General features: G+C 44.1%; 1 protein-coding gene across 2 annotated transcripts; it reads left to right on the top strand.

Annotated features, from left to right (window-relative positions):
- The first annotated feature begins 5,504 nt into the window (after positions 1-5,504).
- On the top strand, positions 5,505-20,749 carry PRXL2C (peroxiredoxin like 2C). Of its 2 annotated transcripts, XM_033236672.1 has the most exons (6): positions 5,508-5,767; positions 6,080-6,148; positions 8,877-8,930; positions 9,094-9,199; positions 15,076-15,207; positions 19,190-20,749. In XM_033236672.1, the coding sequence occupies exons 1-6, from the start codon at positions 5,576-5,578 to the stop codon at positions 19,315-19,317; spliced, it is 681 nt and encodes a 226-aa protein (XP_033092563.1). In that variant the 5' UTR covers positions 5,508-5,575; the 3' UTR covers positions 19,318-20,749. The 2 variants fall into 2 exon arrangements, with proteins under 2 accessions (XP_033092564.1, XP_033092563.1); XM_033236673.1 differs by lacking the exon at positions 15,076-15,207 and having other exon boundaries at positions 5,505-5,767.
- The last annotated feature ends 243 nt before the right edge of the window (positions 20,750-20,992 follow it).

Raw genomic sequence — 20,992 nt, 5'->3', positions numbered from 1 at the left:
AAAATATTGCTGTAAGTTCTCCATTTACGGGTATTTTATAAATTTTTAAAACGTTCTTAATCTTCAGAAGTGTACAGACGTGTTCTTCAGATCTTTGTCAACCAAAACATGTATTTTCAATAAATTGAGATTCCCAATTCAAAGTTATGTGTACACATTTAATCAGTTTATTAGTATTGTAGAGTATAACTTTTTTTTTTTTTTAGCTTTGCTTCCACACAAATACTTTGTTAAGTACCAGTCTAAGGAATTTTGCAAAACAATAATGTAAAAACTCATTTCCAAAATCAACTAGATGGGCATGCAAAGAAAATCTGGGAATCATCACTTTAATCCATTTTAACAATAGTTCCCCTCATTTTTACTCTCCAAATAATCCTTCTGTCAGTTCAAAGGAGAAAAGTTTTTTGTTACATTCACATATCTTTGCCCTTGGAGAGACATGTTACCCTGAAAGAAGGGGTATAACACCTTCATGTGACTTCCTGCCTCTATGTTTGTCTTCCCTGATACCTTTTCATATTAGATGTCTTCACAGAGCCCCAGAAGAAATATCTTCTGTCCTTGTACTAGGGTAGCCTTTTATAACGGGGGAGAAATTTGTTTTCTTGTCAGATTGAACAGTCTTCAAGTACCAACAGCCTGCCTGGCCAACTGGCTATTTTAGTGATCTTCCAGTATTCTAAGGATCTCTGACAGAACTGTATCTAGTTTACATCAGTTGACTGACCCATTGATACTTAAACTAGGAAACTGGTTGGCCTGATTTCTTGGCAAAAGACATCCGCCAAAATAAATTTGACCAATCAGATGTGCTGGGACTGAGTGACAGGTTCAGGATGGGTAATGTCATCGCTAACTAATGAGGATTTCCTATCCTCATTTAGTTCCTTATTCACCAAATGTCTCCAGTGCACACATGCCTAACAATTCAGTAATCCCTTAAATGGCAAGGGTGAAGAGGCTACTTTAAAAAATAATAATAATTTTTAATGAGCCTAAAAGGATTGAGATGACAACCTTGTACATACCTTCAGCATACCTGATTATGGTTTACTCCTCTGTAACTTGATGTTCAGATGCACTAAATTAAATGCTCCAGATCAATGCACCAATCTCTCAGTCCTCACTGGAGCCAACTAGTGATCAGTCTTTTTCCCCTTTGCCTCATTGATGTAACCTGCCTGACATCTGTGGCATGACTCTGCAAGCCATACCCTAATCCATTTCACCCCAAATAATTTGTACCCTCAGGAAACCCTTATTTCCTTAGAAACATGTAATATTCTTTAGAATATGACAGTTGTTAACCATCATATTCCTAATCCCTCCACTATTGCGCCCCATCCTGGGCAACGAGAGTGAAACTCCGTCTCAAAAAATAAATTAATTTACACACTCTATTTTAAATATATGTATGTCTCTTTATATAGAGATATATACATACAGAGATATACATACAGAGATATATAGATCTATATAAAAACATAGATATCTATATATAGATCTCTATCTAGAGAGATCCAATAGATCTATATGGTCTGGTTCTCTTCTGGGGACCCCTAATACAACACTCAAACAATGAGGCCGGGCGCGGTGGCTCACACCTGTAATCCCAGCACTTTGGGAGGCCGAGATGGGCGGATCACGAGGTCAGGAGATCGAGACCATCCTGGCTAACACAGTGAAACCCCGTCTCCACTAAAAATACAAAAAATTAGACGGGCGTGTTGGTGGGCGCCTGTAGTCCTAGCTACTCGGGCGGCTGAGGCTGGAGAATGGCGCGAACCCGGGAGGCAGCGCTTGCAGTGAGCAGAGATCCGGCCACTGCACTCCAGCCTGGGGACAGAGTGAGACTCCGTCTCAAAAAAAAAAAAGATTAATGAATTGTGCACCCACATACACAGTAGCTTTATTCATAATAGCCAAAGGATGGGCACAACCCACATGTCCATCAACAGATGAATGGATAAAGAAAATGCAGTGGATACATTCAATGGAATATTATTCAGGCTTAAACAGGAAGGAAATCCTGTCACATGCTGCAACAAGGATGAACCTTGAAGACATTGTGCCAAGTGAAGTAAGTTAATCACAAATGGACAAATACTGTTTGATTCCAGTTATACAAGATAACTACAGTCATCAAACGCATAGAGATAAAAAGTAGAATGGTGGTTGCCAGGGGCTAGGTAAAGCAGGGAATGGGGAGTTAGTGTTTAATGGTTATGGAGTTACAGTTTGAGATGATGTAAAAGTTCTGGAGATGGATGATGGTACAGGCTGCACAACAGTGTGAATGTACTTAATGCCAGTGAATTATACATTTAAAAGTGGTTAAAGTGGGAAACTTTATGTCATGTATATTTTACCACACAAGGGAGACAGATTTTTAAAAATTAACAAATTAAGAAAAACTGCACACACTGTTGGTGTTGTTCCCTCAGAGCTGTATTCTTGGTAGTTGAATCTCTAGTTGAACTTGTCAGAAGCTATTTTGGAGGAGGCTTTCTTGGGCAACACAGTAGTTACACTGGCAACTCTACACTCATGTAGTGCTGTCTCTGTAGTTTTCAGTGTGTGTTCTTTGATTTCTTTTAAACCATGGACATATGAAATATTATGTCAAATTATAACAAATATTAGCAGGTCATTCCTAAATAATGACAGAATGGAAACGGTAATAGTTTACATTTACTTTTCTTTAATCATAGTATCTAAAGGTACTGTATTAGTCTGGGTCCAATAATGAGACTGAAACCACACTGTAGGTTAAACAGGTAAAGTTTAATATAATGAATGAGTAAACTCTGATCAGCCAGGCATGGTGACATGCACCTGTAGTCTCAGCTACTCAGGAGGCTGAGGCAGGAGGATTGCTTGAGGCCAGGAGTATGAGACTGTACTGTGCTATAATCATAGCACCTGTGAATAGCCACTGGACTCCAGCCTGGAAAACATAGTGAGACCCCCATCTCTGAAAAAACAACAAATCTGATTAAAGTATGTCTAGAAAATATAAGGAACCTGTGGCTAAGGACAAATACCCAAAGAAGACAAACTTGAAAGGGACCCCTTCCCCAAATCTGGGTTTCAGATCTGACGGGAGCAGGTATAGGTCAGCCCACTGGATAGCTACTGTGTAGAATTTTGATGGCTTGCCCAGGCTGGATCTGGTGTGCAGTCAAGAGGAAGGCAGGAAGGAACCCACTAGAATGCACGCAGGACATAGGTCATGAGCAAGCAGTGGCATGAGAGCAGAGGGAATGGTGATGGGCAAGGTGAGCCAACGGCTCTACAGAGAGCGGTGGCTCAATGGGAACAGGTGAAGAACTGGGGGCGCAGGTGAGGAATTGGGCTGCTAGTGGAGTTAGGAGGGCTTTCAAGTTCCAGTTTTCATATCAAGTGAGGTGCTAGGTTATTGCTAGAACAGCCAATAGTTGCAGTGTTGCCAAGGAAGTGTGTATCCTGGTAAAGAGACAGAGGCAGAGCTCCACCCACTACCCTCAGGGGACTATTTGAAATCCCCTTCCTCCTGCAATGTCCTGCCAACGTTGTCTATTAAAAATGCTTAATATATTGCTCATTGCAAAGGTTAGATGCTTAGAGGAAATCTGTCAGTTGTCACAGAGCATATAGTGAAGGGTTAATTTGGAGCTGAGAAGCAGTCAGTTGCTAAGTGTCATGTACTGATGCTCCCTAGACAATACCTTCTAACTTCTGCATTACTGCATGGCTACTGTTCCTCCTACAAAACGATGTTTTGATGACGTCTGAGTCCATCACTCTGCAAAAACTAAGTCATGTGGCTCTTCGTATTTGAAAATGAAACTGTCTAACCTGTCATTTATTTCACATGAAATAGGACACCAAAAGCAGTATGTGAAAACTTTTCATTCGTTGATATCAGTTATTAATTAGAGCTGCCAAAATACCACCATTCTTATCTGTATATCAGTTTCTGCTTATCAAAACACTGCTTACAATAAATTTGGTGACATCTGGCAAACTGCCTGTTGCGAGTGCTATTCATCAGCCTGCACTCTGGTCATGCATTTATTTCCAAAAACTCATAAAGCTCCTGGCCAGGCCCAGTGGTTCATGCCTGTAACCCCAGGACTTTGGGAGGCCAAGGCAAGAGGATTGCTTGAGCCCAGGAGTTCAAAAGCAGCCTGGGCAACAGAGAGAGACCCTTGTCTCTACAAAAACAAATCTAAAAAAAATTTGCCAGGCATGGTGGTGCATGCCTGTGATCACAGCTACTTGGGAGGCTGAGGCAGGAGGACTGCTTGAGCCCAGGAGGTGGAGGCTGCAGTGAGCCATGATCGTGCCAATGCACTCCAGCCTGGGCGACAGAGCGACACCCTGTCTCAGAAAGAAACTATCTTGACTTAGAAACATATCTGTGCTTAAAATTTGCTAAACACACTGCAGAGCTTCTCAAACAGAGCACTTAATGTGTGCTCAATAAAGTATACAATCTTCACACAGGTGAAAGCCAGAGGATGCAGCATCAGCCTTTCCTGCGCTTTGTGGCAGAGTCATATCAGTCACATAGACCTGCCTAGTGCTCCGCCCCGGAAATATTCTTCAACTCAACAGAGACCATAGATAAAGGATGTACTTTCTGAACTCCAAATCCATACACAAGGGTGAGTAAGCTTATGAAGACAAAGAGCCTGAATGTTACCTGGTCCTGCTCTGGAAATCTTGGGCACACGGTTAGCACCCATGAGAAACCCGAGAAAGACAAACCTCTAAATCCAGGGCCAGTTTGGTCTCACAAAGGCTGAGATCCCCAGATTTCCCTATGCCTGCCTACCCACCCCAGGAGAAACTGAACTGGAAGTGTGTGATTTCTACAAAACAGCTGCTAGGCCATCTAACTTCATCATACTCATCCCTCCCAGCTCACCTTTTAAAAATTATTATTATTTATCTTTTTAAAAAACGGAGATGGTGTTGCCCTCTGTTACCTACCCAGACTGGTCTTGAACTCCTGCCCTCAAGTTATCCTCCCGCCTCGGCCTCCCAAGTCGCTAGGACTACAGGTCCGGCCTGTGTGTCTACAAAAGGTGGGCCCAGCCCTAGCCCACCTTCTCACACATACCCACTAGTTCTCGAATAGGTGAGAACCTCCGCTCAGGTGGCTACGGAGGGCGCGGGCGGCTTTCTTCCTCAATAACGTTTGCTCGCCCTGGACGGACCTTACGTTCTCTCTCTGTCCCCTACCCAGACAGCAGAGTCAGAACCGCCCGCGGGGTTCACTCCGGCAGCTCCCAGGCCGGCGCAGCGCGGCGGAAACTGGGGCTTGCCAGGTCCCGCCTCTGCACGCCCCGCCCCGCCCTCCGCGCCCCGCCCTCCGCCCCCCGCCCCCCGCCCCTGAACGCCCCGTCCCACCCTCCGCGCCCCGCCCCTGCGCGCCCCGCCCTCCGCGCCCCGCCTCTGAACGCCCCGCCCCGCCCGCCGCGCCCCGCCCCTGCGCGCCCCGCCCCGCCCCGCCCTCCGCGCCCCGCCTCTGCGCGCCCCGCCCCGCGCTGGCAGAGCGGACCCAGGCCCTGGGCCGCCCCGCGTCATGGCCGCGCCCGCCCCGGTCACGCGGCAGGTTAGCGGCGGCACCGCCCCGGTCCCGGCCCCGAGCGGCCCCGACCGTGGGCAGCCCCTGGCGGCCGCCGTGGCCGAGCTGCCGGTGCTGGACGCCCGCGGGCAGCGGGTACCTTTCGGAGCGCTGTTCCGGGAGCGCCGCGCCGTGGTGGTGTTCGTGCGGGTGAGCCGGTGGCGCGGCTGGGAGGGAGGCGCGGCCCGGGGTCCCGGGCAGGCTGTGGGATGCGAGCTGCGCCTCCTGCTTCTTAGGACTGAAACGGGAAGGCAGCCTCCCCAGCCGCCGCCGCCGCTTCCCAACTAGGGCGGGGCAGGACGAGGGCGAGGCCCGCTTCCCACGCGCCGGACGCCCGGGCCGCCGGTCCCGGCCCCGCGGGCGTCGCCTTTAGTCGCGTCACGCACGGCGAAGTACCGGGCTCTTTCGGGGCCCGCGGGTGCTGCGTTACTAACTTGCCCTTTCTGCCGAATTGGCTTTCAGCATTTCCTGTGTTACATCTGCAAGGAATACGTAGAGGATCTGGCCAAAATCCCCAAGAGTTTCTTACAAGTGAGTTTCTGAGCGTGGGCGGCCCAGTGCAGGCTTCTGCAGACCTTGCGAGCGGGGCGGGGGAGGACGCGGGCCCGCGCGGCACTTGCAACCCGGATTGCCCTCCCCGCACCTCTCTCCACCCTCGCCCCTCCAAAGGAAGAGACGTCAGCGATCTATTTCTGCCCTGACTCACTGGGTGCTGCCTGGGGGTGAACGTACTAACAATTGTAGTGTTGCCTGGTAACCTAGCGCCTGTTCTCAAATGTTGACTGCTAATGCCCTAAAACAAATGCTGGAAATGGTTGATATTTTCTTCCCTTTAATTTTGTTGCACTCCAAATAACTGCTCATTATGGGAAAATTCTAATATATCGTAAAGGTGCAAATGTTTATGTTAATAGGCTGCAAGTTCCATGTTCCCTAGCACAGCCACATACTTGTTTTTCTTCAGGCACAGATAAGTTTATGCCCAAGTGAGCTTTTTGAGGGAAGGCATTGGGCAGCCTTTATAAAACAGATGTTTTTTCAGCAGACCTTATCAATTAGGATGTGAAAAAATAACATTGATTAAATAACTGTGCCTAGTTTTAAAAGCATGTCTTTGGGAAGAATGTAGAGAATTATTGACTATATCATTTCGAAAACAGTGTTTTGACTGTTCGTCTGCGTATTCTTTTATTCTCTTTTTTAAAATTGACATATATAATTTTATATGTTTATGGGATACAGTGTAATATTTTGATAGGCATTTACTTTTGTGGAATGATTAAATTGAGATAATATACGCATCATGTCAGATAGTGATTTTAGTTTTTTTTGTGTGATGACAACGTGTAAAAACTACTCTTTTAGCAATTTTGAAGTATACATTATTAACTATAGTCACCATGCTGTGCAGCAGGTCTCCAAAAATTATTCCTCTTGTTTAACTGAAACTTTGTACCCTTGGATCATCTCCCTTCTCCTCATCCCTGAGTAACCAGTCTCTGGTAACCATCATTCCACTCTACTTTTTTCGTTTCCATAGCTAAGTGAGATCATGTGGTATTTTTCTTCCTGTGCCTGGCTTATTTCACTTACATGATGTCTTCCAGGTACATCCAGTGTTGTCGCAAATAACAGAAAAATGTCTTTTTTATGACTAAATAATACTACATTGTGATACCACATTTTCTTTCTTCTTTTTTTTTTTTTTTTTGAGATGGAGTTTTCGCTCTTGTCACCCAGGCTGGAGTGCAATGGCACGATCTGGGCTCACTGCAACCTCCACCTCCCGGGTTCAAGCATTTCTCCTGCCTCAGCCTCCCCAGTAACTGGGATTAGAGGCATGCGCCTCCATGCCCCGCTAATTTTGTGTTTTTAGCAGAGATGGGGTTTCTCCATGTCAGTCAAACTGGTCTCGAACTCCTGACCCATCCACCTGCCTGGGCCTCCCAAAGTGCTAAGATTACAGGCGTGAGCCACTGCGCCCAGCCTATACCGCATTTTCTTTATATTTATCCATTGTTGAACACTGAGGTTGCTTCTATATCTTGGCTATTGTGAATCATGCTGTAATAAAACATGGGAGTGGAGATATCTCTTCAACATACTGATTTCATTTCCTTTGGATAAATGCCCAGTAGTGGGATTGCTGAATCATATTATAGTTCTATTTTTGATTTTTTAGTAACTTCCAGACTGTTTTCCATAATGGCTGTACTAATTTACGTTCCTAACAACAGTGTACAAAAGTTCCTTTTTCTCCACATCCTCACCAAACACTTACCTTGCATCTTATTGATAGCCGTTTAACAAGTGTGAGGTTATATCTCATTGTAGTTTGAATTTGTATTTCCCTGATGAATAGTGATTTTGAGCATCTTTTCATATATCTCTTGGCCATTTGTATGTCTTTCGAGAGCTATTCATATCCTTTGTCCTTTTTTTTTTTTTTTTTGAGGCGGAGTCTCCCTCAGCCCCCAGGCTGGAGAGCAGTGGCCCAGTCTTGGCTTGCTGCAGCCTTTGCCTCCTAGGGTCAAGTGATTCTCCTGCTTCAGCCTCCAGAGTAGCTGGGATTACAGGCACGTGCCACCACACCCAGCTAATTTTTGTAATTTTAGTAGAGACAGGGTTTCGCCATGTTGGTCAGGCTGGTCTCGATCTCCTGACCTCAGGTGATCCACCTGCCTTGACCTCCCAAAGTGCTGGGATTACAGGCGTGAGCCGCCATGCTCAGCCCTTTGTCCATTTTTTAATCAGGCTATGTTGTTTTCTTGCAAAGTTGTTTGAGTTTCTTTTACACTTTGGAAATTTGCCCCTTATCAGATGTGTAGTTTGCAGATATTTTCTCTCAATCTGTGAGGTGTCTCTTTGTTGATTGTTTCCTTGGCTGTGCAGAAGCTTTTTAGTTTGATATAGTCCCATTTGTCTATTTTTGCTTTTTGTTTTCTGTATTTTTGAGGTCATATTCTAGAAATGATGGTTTATACCCATGTCATGGCGGTTTTGTAGTTTTCTTCTAGTAGTTTTGTAGTTTTAGGTCTTACATGTAAGTCTTGAAATTCCTACTTAGCAAAAGAAACATCTGAATTAATATTTTACCATACGTATCTTTGCATTAACTCACACAGTTTTGCTGTTTATTCCATTCCTCTAGAAGCCTATAGGTGGCATTAGAATGAAACAGAAGAGTTGGGTTAAGGGATGTTGTATAAAATGTGCGTAATTTCTAATGATATATACATGTCCTTTTTTTCCTCCTAAGGAAGCAAATGTCACCCTTATAGTGATTGGACAGTCATCCTACCATCATATTGAGGTAAATATCTAGTACATTGGGAGACTAATGAATGAAATCTTTTTCTGACATAAAAATTACATTCTTTAAACCACTAAATGTAGGCTAAATTGGCTGAAGTTAGAGTATCGTTACTTTTCTCTCATTTGTTCTTGTAAAAATTCTAGCCATTTTCTCTTTTCAGCCTTTTTGCAAACTGACTGGATATTCTCATGAAATCTATGTCGATCCTGAAAGAGAAATTTATAAAAGATTGGGAATGAAAAGAGGTGAAGAAATTGCCTCCTCAGGTAAGACATAACGTGTCTCAAATAGAAAACACTCGTGGTGTATTTTCATATTTGTGTATATATGCATAGGGAAACATGGTCAATTCATAAATCAGCCCCCCCCCTTTTTTTTTTTTTTGAGATGGAGTCTCTCTCTGTTGCCCTGGCTGGAGTGCAGTGGCGCAATCTCAGCTCACTGCAACCTCCACTTCCCGGGTTCAAATGATTCTCCTGCTTCAGCCTCCTGAGTAGCTGGGTTTACAGGCGCCTGCCACTACGCCCAGCTAATTTTTTGTATTTTTAGTAGAGATAGGGTTTCACCATGTTTGCCAGGCTGGTCTCGAACTCCTGACCTGCCTCGGCCTCCCAAAGTGCTGGGATTCCAGGCCTGAGCCACTGAGCCCAGCCTCGGGCTGCTTTTTATTATTCTAATAAGTGATCCAGATACACCAGGCTCCAGAAGATTCATTTTCTGGGTGTAATGACATGGAAGGCTGTTAGCAAAGCACTGTTCAATGGAAATAAGCTGCAGAAGTGTTTTCAATGTGGTTCCATTTTTGTGAAAACAGAAATGATTTTCATAAAGATCGTGTGTGTGTGCACTTCATTATATGCTCTATTATTGCATTTAAGGGGACCAGAGAGTATAGTTAGTTGAAGAGTTTCATGTTTATTCATCCTTACATTATGTTCTCTGCCCTTGCCACAGTTCCTTGTAATTAATAGAGCTTAGAAAACTTGAGTTGCACTGATTATGTGTGTTTCTGAAATGCCAGATAAGAGAACTTGAGTTGCACTGGTTATGTGTGTTTCTGAAATGCCAGATGAGAGAACTCAACTCAAACAAAAATCAATCATTTTGAAGAAATATTATTGACGTCTTGTCTGATACCCACTGTGTTGGATGCTCCCAGGAGGACAGTGGTAAAATACCTAGTCCCCACCATGCAGACTCATCATCTACTCTGGGAGAGAGACACAGCTAATCACAATGCCATCTAAGGGCCAGTGATGGAGGGAGGCATTCCTGACTAGAAATACCTTTGTCAGCAATTGAAGTGGAGAAGGATCTGGGCGGGCTTCTCAGAGGAGATGGTCTCAGCTCACTGTAAAAGGAGTTAGCTGGGTGAAGTGAGGGTGGGGAAGGGCACGCTAGACAGAAAGTAGCATGTGCAAAAGCACAAAGGCATGAGAAAACGTGACTCCTTCAGAAAAATACAGGTCCCTGCCTCTGTCCGGAGTGTAAGACCCAGCTAGGGGAATTGGTGTGAGCCAAGGGTAAGTTATAGCCAGTTCATGTTGAACCTGGGGTAACGTGCCAAGGAGTTTGGATTTATTCTGAAGCAGTTGGGGAATTATACAAGTGTTTGAAGCAGAAAAGTGAGACAGTCATATAACCCATGTGAAGCAGGGATTAGTGCTGGCCAAACCAGAGCCAGTGATATTCGTGACAGGGTTGTAGGGCAGGTATAAGCTAGAAAAAAATGGCAAGGCCTCAAGAGGGGATAGAGAGGAGGAGATGGGTCTGGGAGCTGTTTGTGAGGCAGAGGTGCATGATACCTTTATTGATGTTTTTTGTTTGTTTTTTTGTTTTATGAGACAGAGTTTCACTCTTGTTGCCCAGGCTGGAGTGCAATGGTGTGATCTTGGCTCACTGCAATGTCTGCTTCCCGGGTTCAAGCGATTCTCCTGCTTCAGCCTCCTGAGTAGCTGGGATTACAGGCATGCGCCACCATGCCCTACTAATTTTGTATTTTTAGTAGAGACGGCTTCCTCCATGTTGGTCAGGCTGGTCTCAAACTCCCGACCTCAGATGATCCAAAGTGCTGGAGTTACAGGCATGAACCACCGTGCCCGGCTCCTTTATTGATGTGTTTAAAGAAAAAGACCTGGCCGGGTGCAGTGGCTCAAGCCTATAATCCCAGCACTTTGGGAGGCCGAGACGGGCGGATCACGAGGTCAGGAGATCGAGACCATCCTGGCTAACACGGTGAAACCCCGTCTCTACTAAAAAATACAAAAAACTAGCCGGGCGAGGTGGCAGGCGCCTGTAGTCCCAGCTACTCGGGAGGCTGAGGCAGGAGAATGGCGTAAACCCGGAGGCAGAGCTTGCAGTGAGCTGAGATCCGGCCACTGCACTCCAGCCTGGGCAACATAGCGAGACTCCGTCTCAAAAAAAAAAAAAAAAAAAGGGCCGGGCGCAGTGGCTCAAGCCTGTAATCCCAGCACTTTGGGAGGCCGAGACGGGCGGATCACAAGGTCAGGAGATCGAGACCATCCTGGCTAACATGGTGAAACTCCGTCTCTACTAAAAAATACAAAAAAAAAACTAGCCGGGCGAGGTGGCGAGTGCCTGTAGTCCCAGCTACTTGGGAGGCTGAGGCAAGAGAATGGCGTGAACCCGGGAGGCAGCGGAGCTTGCAGTGAGCTGAGATCTGGCCACTGCACTCCAGCCCAGGCGACACAGCAAGACTCCGTCTCAAAAAAAAAAAAAAAAAAAGAAAAAGATCTAAACTTGATCAGAACTCATGATGATCCAGCATAAACACAGAGTCTGCTTGTTTCTCTCTCTTTAGTATAGGAAATCATAGCAGTACAGATCGTGAACCTTACTTTTTGGTACACAGTTTTTATGTGCTGTAATAGAGTCTCAGCATGTGTAAGGTCTGTTTAATTATTTAGCACCTTAGGGCTGGGCACAGTGGCTCATGCCTGTAATCCCAGGACTTTGGGAGGCCAAGGCGGGTGGATCACCTGAGGTCGGGAGTTCGTGACCAGCCTGACCAACATGGAGAAACCCCATCTCTACTAAAAATACAAAATTAGCCGGGTATGGTGGTACACATCTGTAATCCCAGCTACTCAGGAGACTGAGGCAGGAGAATTGCTTGACCCCGGAAGGCGGAGGTTGCGGTGAGCCGAGATTATGCCATTGCACTCTTGTCTGGGCAACAAGAGCGAGACTCTGTCTCAAAAAAAAAAATTAGCACTTTAGATATAAATTGTTGAGTTTCACTTTAGTTGCACCTCACTATTCATTGCCACAGTAAAGATATGGAATTGCAAAGTAAATAGATGAATACTAAGTTGAATATATGCTTGTAATTATAAGAGAGGGTGTATTCAAATCTTCACTACTTCGACCTGTGTTAAAGGACTGCATTGCCAAACAAAATATTAGGTTCTCATAAAATAATTTTTTTAAGGTTTCTCCCTAGAAAAACATAAAGCATAAATCTCAAAGTCAGTCTCAGAATAGTCTTACTTGAAAAACTAAGGCACTAAAAATGTACAATTATAATTTAAAATTAATGGTACCTATTTTATAAAGATGAAGAATAAGAAAATGAAGCCATTACATACAAGGCAGTACTGGGTTTATAGAAGACTGAAAAACGAAGTTTGACACATAAGAATTAAATTCAAACTGGCAAAACTAGATTGTGCTTGACAACAAAGATTACTTAGTTCTAAGCTATGGAATCTCAAGTTGAATTTCTTTTTTTTTTTTTTTTTTTTTTTGAGACGGAGTCTCACTCTGTCGCCCGGACTGGAGTGCAGTGGCCAGATCTCAGCTCACTGCAAGCTCTGCCTCCCGGGTTTACGCCATTCTCCTGCCTCAGCCTCCTGAGTAGCTGGGACTACAGGCGCCAGCCACCTCGCCCGGCTAGTTTTTGTATTTTTAGTAGAGACGGGGTTTCAGTGTATTAGCCAGGATGGTCTCGATCTCCTGACCTCGTGATCCGCCCGTCTCGGCCTCCCAAAGTGCTGGGATTACAGGCTTGAGCCACCGCGCCCGGCCTCAAGTTGAATTTCTAAAATTTCTGGAATATTAACTGACCCCTTCTTTGAACCTAAGAAGAGAGTTTGGGCTGGGTGTGGTGGCTCACACCTGCATTCCTAGCACTTTGGGAGGCCGAGGTGGGAGGACTTCTTGAGTGTAGGAATTCGAGACCAGCCTGGGCAACATGGCGAAACCCTGTCTCTACGAAAAGTACAAAAATTAGCTGCACGTGGTGCGTGCCTGTACTCCCTGCTGTGCGGGTGGTGCGTGCCTGTACTCCCTGCTGTGTGGGTGGTGCGTGCCTGTACTCCCTGCTGTGTGGGTGGTGCGTGCCTGTACTCCCTGCTGTGTGGGTGGTGTGTGCCTGTACTCCCTGCTATGTGGGAGGCTGAGGCGGGAGAATTGATTGCAGTCTGGGAGGTTGAGGCTGCAGTGAGCCGTGATCGTGCCACTGCACTCCAGCCTGGGTGACGATTGAGGCTCTGTCTCAATTTTTTTGAATTTTAAAAAATAAGGAGAGAGTTTGGATTTCTGAACATTTATTTCACATATAGAATCCTATAAGATAGTAAAATTCAAGGCCAGGCACAGTGGCTCACACTTGTCATCCCAGCACTTTGGGAGGCAGAGGTGGGAGGATCTCTTGAGGCCAGGAATTTGAGACCAGCCTGGTCAACAAAGTGAGACCCCATCTCTACAAAAGAAAATTTTTTAATTAGCCAGGATTGGTGGCATGAACCAGTGGTCGCAGCTACTTAGGAAGCCGAAGGGGGAGGATCGCCTGAGCCCAGGAGTTGGAGGCTGCATTGAGCTATGATGGTGCCACTGCACTCCAGACTGAGCAACAGAGCATGACCCTGTCTCTTAAAAAACAAAGTAAAAAAAAAAAAATAAATAAAATAAAAAATAAAAACAAAGTAAAACTTAATCTTTTACTGGTCTCAAGTCTATGCTAGTGAGCCCGTATTTGTTTCTTGGTAAGATAAATGCTCATTATAATGTAAACATGAAATCAAAGAGTTGAAGAGATGAAGGGAGATAATAGATATTTGGAAATATTAGGAAATGAGGCAGGCCAAAGGCTGCATAGTCATTAAAATAAGAAGCTGAAAGACAGACATAAATGGCAGGGATAGGAGAAAAATTAATTACAAGGAGAGTAAAGAGACTGAGTTTCTTTGCTCAAACGAAGTGGAAATTAAGTATCAGCCACTGTGAGAACAGAAATAGAAAACTGACAGCCAAGGAGAAGTGAAGAGGTAGCTACAGTGGCTGTTGTCACAGCTAAACCCCCATGTCTCAGTAGCATGACATGGTAGGAGGTTATTTCTTTTTATCTTAAATTTCAAGAACGGTTTTTCTATTTGGAGGCTCTTCCTCTTGAGCAGCAGTTCCGGGATCCAGGCACCTTCCACCTTGTGCTTTGCCATGTTCAACTCAAGCCTTCCAAGAATGTAGAAGGAACATGAGAATCACTTGTGGGAGGAGCTTGGCCTGGAAGCAGCACAGATCATTTCATTCATTGTTTATGACGTAGTCACATACCTTGCCTAACTGCAACTAAGACTGGAAAATATACTTTAGCTGTGGGCCCAGAAAGAGGAAACAGGTTTTGACCAACACGTAACAGTCTGTGTCACAATGTCTCTTGAAAAGGACAGTAGCTGCCTATTAATAAGTGAGAGACTAAACAGAGTATAAACGGGGAATTAAAATGGAAAGCACTGCTAATTTGAGAAGTCTATAGTTGACATTTTTCTTTGGCGGAAAATGATGTGGGTCTGTCATCACGTTTTCCTTTAAAGCAGTAGCTCTTAACTGGGACATGACTCCTTTCTCCCCTGGGAGACATTTGGCATTGTCTGAAGATGTTTTTGGTTTTTACAACTTGGTAAACGGTGCCACTGGTATTTAGTGGGTATAGAAGGCAATGATGTTGCAAAACACCTTATGTCGCACAGGACAGAGAATGATCTGAGCCAAAAAGGTGATAGTAAAAGGTTGAGAAACTATTCTTTGAAGGAAGACAGAGAATGTCTTCTAGAAATACATTATCTTCTTAATATCAAATTGAATATAAAATGACGTCTAAAGACAGTTTTCAACATTTCAGGACAGAGCCCCCACGTAAAATCAAATCTACTCTCAGGAAGCCTTCAGAGCCTGTGGCGGGCAGTGACTGGCCCTCTCTTTGATTTTCAAGGAGACCCAGCTCAGCAAGGTGGAATCCTCATTTTAGGTCCAGGTAAGCATTCAAAGCCCAGGTTCAGCAGTAGACGTCTTGTTCCTTTTACAAGTTCAGAGGCTGCTGTTTTCTTTTCTTTTTTTTTTTTTTTTGAGGCAGAGTCTCACTCTGTCGCCCAGGCTGGAGTGCAGTGGCCGGATCTCGGCTCACTGCAAGCTCCGCCTCCCAGGTTCACGCCATTCTCCTGCCTCAGCCTCCCGAGTAGCTGGGACTACAGGCGCCCGCCACCATGCCCGGCTAATTTTTTGTATTTTTAGTAGAGATGGGGTTTCACCGTGTTAGCCAGGATAGTCTCGACTCCTGACCTTGTGATTTGCCTCCCTCTGCCTCCCAAAGTGCTGGGATTACAGGCGTGAGCCACTGTGCCCGGCCGAGAGGCCACCATTTTCTTCATAAAGCAGACATCCTGTACAAATGGACATCTTGGCATTACAATCAGGATGCTATGCTTTTGTAGAGGGGCATCTTTTGTTTTCAAAGGCTTCCGTGTATTTTGATGTTTATGCATTTGATGAGCGTGTCCATCATCCCGTGCCTGGATGATTCCCCACAATCACCTGTGGGTTGGTGATCTCTATATGGCCTTGATAATCCCCTATTTAGGAATGTTCAGTGGAGATGACCATTTCCAAATAGAGGAAATCATCACACGCTTTTTTTGTCAAGAAAAGAATTCATGTAGTTATTTATACCTAACAAAACTAGGAGACTTACTCAGTGTCAGCAAGTAAGTCAGTGCTAGGGACAGCTCATCCCACTGAGGCCGGGCACGGTGGCTCACACCTGTAATCCCAACACTTTGGGAGGCCGAGACGGGTAGATCACTTGAGGCCAGGAGTTCGAGACCAGCCTGGCTAACTTGGTGAAACTCCATCTCTACTAAAAATACAAAAAATTACCGGGCATGGTGGTGCATGCTTGTCATCCCAGCTACTTGGGAGGCTAAGGCAGGAGAATCACTTGAACCTGGGAGGTGGAGGTTGCAGTGAGCCGAGATCGTGCCACTGCACTCCAGCCTGGGTGACAAGAAGGAAACTCCCTCTCCAAAAAAAGAAAAAAAGAATGGGATTGAGGTCCAACTATACGCCACACACTGTTAACAACTTTATTGATGGGTGTGGACCACCTGAGATTACTGTGGCTCGTCTCTGCTAAGTGTTTGAACAGATGTAAGGATTGTGGACATCTAAGTGTATTGTAACTGATTGGATCTGTACTGTGTTCCAGCATTGCAGCAAAGAACAAACACCCGTATCAGACAGGGTTCAAAAGCCTAAATCACTATACTGTAAGATCATCTTTTTGCTTTTTCTTCCTCTTTAAAACTGTCCATCTTAATGAGCATAGCTTATAAGAGTTACAAAAGTAATATTTATTTTCATAAATACTTTTTTTTTTTTTGAGATGGAGCCTCGCTCTGTCACCAGGCTGGAGTGCAGTGGTGCAATCTCGGTTCACTACATCCGCTACCTCCCAAGTTCAAACGATTTTCCTGCCTCAGCCTCCCGAGTAGGTGGGACTACAGGCACCCACCACCACACCCAGCTAATTTTTGTATTTTTAGTAGAGACAAGGTTTCACCAGGTTGGCCAGAATGGTCTCAATTACTTGACCTCGTGATCTGCCAACCTCTGCCTCCCAAAGTGCTGGGATTACAGGTGTGAGCCACCACGCCCAGCCAATACCATATTTTTTAGAAGGAGGGTTTTGACTGAGTAATACGACTTTTGGGCTTTTTGCAGCTGGAACGTTATAGCCAAAATCTCCCTTTCCCTCCCTCTCGTGAATTTATAGCAGTTAGATTAGTTATAAAAAGAAGCCCTGATTAATGAGAATGAATCCTATGCATTAGCCCAGAATGACATTAGCCATATTTCTGAACAACTTATTTCTATCCTCAGACCCAAAAGGGGCCCCTTATTTCCATGTCTCTGAATCATTTGTCCACATCTTGTGTTGTGTAAGAATAAAGAATACATGGGCCGGGCACGGTGGCTCAATCCTGTAATCCTAACACTTTGGGAGCCAGAAGCGGGCAGATCACAAGGTCAGGAGATGGAGACAATCCTTACTAACATGGTGAAACCCCATCTTTACTAAAAATACAAAAAATTAGCCGGGAGTGGTGGCACGCACCTGTAGTTCCAGCTACTTGCGAGGCTGAGGCAGGAGAATCACTTGAACCTGGGAGGTGGAGGTTGCAGTGAGCCAAAATCATGCCACTGCACTCCAGCCTGGGCGAGAGACCAAGACGCTGTCTCAAAAAATAAGTAAGTAAAAAATAAAGAGCACATGGAGAACATCATTTGTGTGCCAACTTGGGACAATACAGTCATCCCTCAGCATCCATGGGGAACTGGTTCCTGGACCTGCAGTCGATCCCAGAATCTGAGATGCTCAAGTGTCTTATATAAAATGCTGTAGTATTTGGATATAGCCTATGCACGTCCTCCCCTGCACTTTAAATCATCTGTAGTTCACTTTTTTTTTTTTTTTTTTGAGACAGAGTCTCGCTCTGTTGCCCAGGCTGGAGTGCAGTGGCGCGATCTCAGCTCACTGCAAGCTCCGCCTCCCAGGTTTACGCCATTCTCCTGCCTCAGCCTCCCAAGTAGCTGGGACTACAGGCGCCCGCCACCTCACCTGGCTAGTTTTTTGTATTTTTAGTAGAGACGGGGTTTCACCGTGTTAGCCAGGATGGTCTCGATCTCCTGACCTCATGATCCGCCCATCTCGGCCTCCCAAAGTGCTGAGACTACAGGCTTGAGCCACGGCGCCCAGCCTTCTAGTTTACTTATAATACCAAATGCAATGTAAATAGTTGTTGTACTGTACTATTTAGGGAATAATGACCAGGAAAAAAATGTCTGTACATATTCAGCACATATGCAGCTATCCTTTCCTTCCTGAATATTTTCAATCCATGGTTTGTTGAATGAGGATGCAGAACCCATGGATGCAGAAGGCCAGCTGTGCTTAGAAAACATGCCTCATGGCCCAGCGCAATGGCTCACGCCTGTAATCCTAGCACTTTGGGAGGCCGAGGTGGGTGGATCACAAGGTCAAGAGATCAAAACCATCCTGGCCAACCTGGTGAAACCCCATCTCTACTAAAAATACAAAAATTAGCTGGGTATGGTGGTGCATGCCCGTAGTCCCAGCTACTCGGGAGGCTGAGGCAAGAGAATCACTTGAACCTAGGAGGCAGAGGTTGCAGTGAGCCAAGATCACGCCACTGCACTCCAGCCTGGGCGACAGAGCTAGACTCCATCTCAAAAAAAAAAAAAAAAAAAAAAGAAAGAAAACATGCCTCATGTGATACTTATATGTAATGGTTTAAGTTAAAATTCTTGTCTTGAGTTCAAGAATCAAACAAACTAGATTTTGATTTTAAATGATTGATGTTAAATTGATGATTGTAAATTATAAACTCTGTATTTGAACAGATGTAAGGATTGGGGACATCTAAGTGTATTGTAACTGACTGTCTTTTAAGGCCTTATTTTAGAGCCTCTTTTGGGCTATGGTTATAATACAGATAGCCTGTTAAATCAGTATTTGGGAGTGGATTTTTTGAAGTGAGTGATTTATTCCCTTATTATATTTATTCTGTTATTAGATTTAAGAAACAGATGTGATTTTCCAGCTTGATATCTATGGGAGTTCCATATTCTGCGCGTCCGACAGGACATTTTATTTAATTATATTTAATAAAACCTAACAGAAGGTTATAGTTTAAAAATCTTTCCCCTTGGATCTCATAAAACATCAAGTATCACTCTTATTTAACCATAATCCTTGTCATACTTTATTACCATGATTAAAAATTATTATGGCATTATATAGAGAATATAATGCATGCCAGGTAATTAATTTTTCCCTTTGGACTAATTAAAGGTTGAAAAGCTTCCTTGATTTTAGTAAGCAGTAAATCTGATGAATAATACTTACTATGCCTCAGCCTTTTATTCTTATTCTCTTCTAGGTAACAACATCCATTTTATACACCGCGATAGGAATAGGTTGGATCACAAACCCATCAACTCTGTTTTACAGCTTGTAGGAGTTCAGCATGTGAACTTTACAAACAGACCTTCAGTTATCCATGTGTGACTTAAAATGCAATCAGTCACTTTCAGCTGGTCCTTCTGGAATGTGACCTTCAACATCCTCGTGCAGTGTCGAACCTGCTGCCACTTCCCAGCCTTTGAGGAGTTAGGGAAGCGTAAAGGGAGCTTGAAGCAGTTGAATTGCATGCTGGGAGGCATCAGTTGTCAACAATGTGATATATACTTCCATTTTATAACTTTTAACGTTTTATACAAAATAACAAAAATGAATATACAAAATATAACTTTAAACCTATAAAACCTATAAAATCATAAATATTTAAGTTATTTTACATTATGGTATATTCAGTCAATGAAAGATTTTTTTGGCAATGTAAATTCTGATGAATATATAAAGGGATGGGAGAGCAGCAGAACACCATTGTATTCAGTGAAGAAGACAAAATATCAAATTCTGTCAACAATGTAACTTCATTTTTATATGTATATATTTGTATTTTTGTATGCTTAGGAAAAAGACAATAAACACCAAAATGTTCCCAGTAGGTATCTCTGTGTTAAAATTACAGTGTTATTATTTTCTGTACTTTTCTGTATTTCCCAACTGTTATATAATGAGCATGATTAACATTGTAGGGCCAGGAAAAGGTCTTTAAACATTGTACTACAATTTTATGCCTACATAACAACCTTCACAAAAGTGCAAATCATGTAAGCCGCAGTCCACTTTCCATCCTAACTGCTTTACTCAGAGTAGGTGTGGCAATCCAAACATCTGATACACAGTGTCCACAGCACCTTCTCAAACTACATACTTGCTATCCATTCCACTAGGATTTCGGGGGTCTGGGGGAGCTATGGAGAAAAAATTTGTTTTAGATATTTAAGATATATATTTAAAATATGGTCGGTATGCTTTTTGAAAGGGAACTATAAGGTTTGTTTTTCGTTTTTGTTTTTTTTGAAATGGAGTTTCACTCTTGTTGCCCAGGCTGGAGTGCAATGGCACAATCTTGGCTCACCACAACCTCTGCCTCCTGGGTTCAAGCGATTCTCCTGCCTCAGCCTCCCAAGTAGCTGGGATTACAGTCATGTGCCACCACGCCCGGCTAATTCTCTATTTTTAGTAGAGATGGGGTTTCTCCATGTTGATCAGGCTGGTCTTGAACTCCCGACCTCAGGTGATCCGCCTGCCTCAGCCTCCCAGAGTGCTAGGATTACAGGTATGAGCCACCACGCCTGGCCTATTTTTCTGGAATCTTAATATGTTTAGTTGGGAAGTGTCCCAGAAATCCTGATGAAAAGTATAGCAAAATCAGAATTTTGGTAATTAATAGCAAGTACAATACTGCTTTGAACTCAATACTTTTATATGAAGCATATAAAGTTACAAAAAAAATGTATTCAAATAGTTGCATATATTTTCATGTTTGTATAATGCTTTTATTCAATAAAAATGTAATTTCTCATTTAAACTATTTGTGCTTTTGTACTAAAGGTGACCTTTGCTGATTTTAGACTTAAAACTGCTGAATCACAGGCTTACACAAAAATTATATACAATTGACCCTTGAGCAACATAGGTTCAGACTACACGGGTCCAATTATATGTAGATTTTTTTTCAATTAAAGTTATACCAAGTGTGCCTGCCTCCCCTGCCACCTCTTCCACCTCTGCCTCACCTGAGACAGCAAAACCAACCCCTCCTTCTCCTCCT

This window comes from Trachypithecus francoisi, unplaced genomic scaffold, assembly GCF_009764315.1.
Source record: "Trachypithecus francoisi isolate TF-2019V2 unplaced genomic scaffold, Tfra_2.0 Lachesis_group16, whole genome shotgun sequence".
NCBI classification, from domain to species: domain Eukaryota; kingdom Metazoa; phylum Chordata; class Mammalia; order Primates; family Cercopithecidae; genus Trachypithecus; species Trachypithecus francoisi.
The sequence above is the reverse complement of the archived record's forward strand: the minus strand, read 5'-3'. Positions and strand labels throughout refer to the sequence as shown.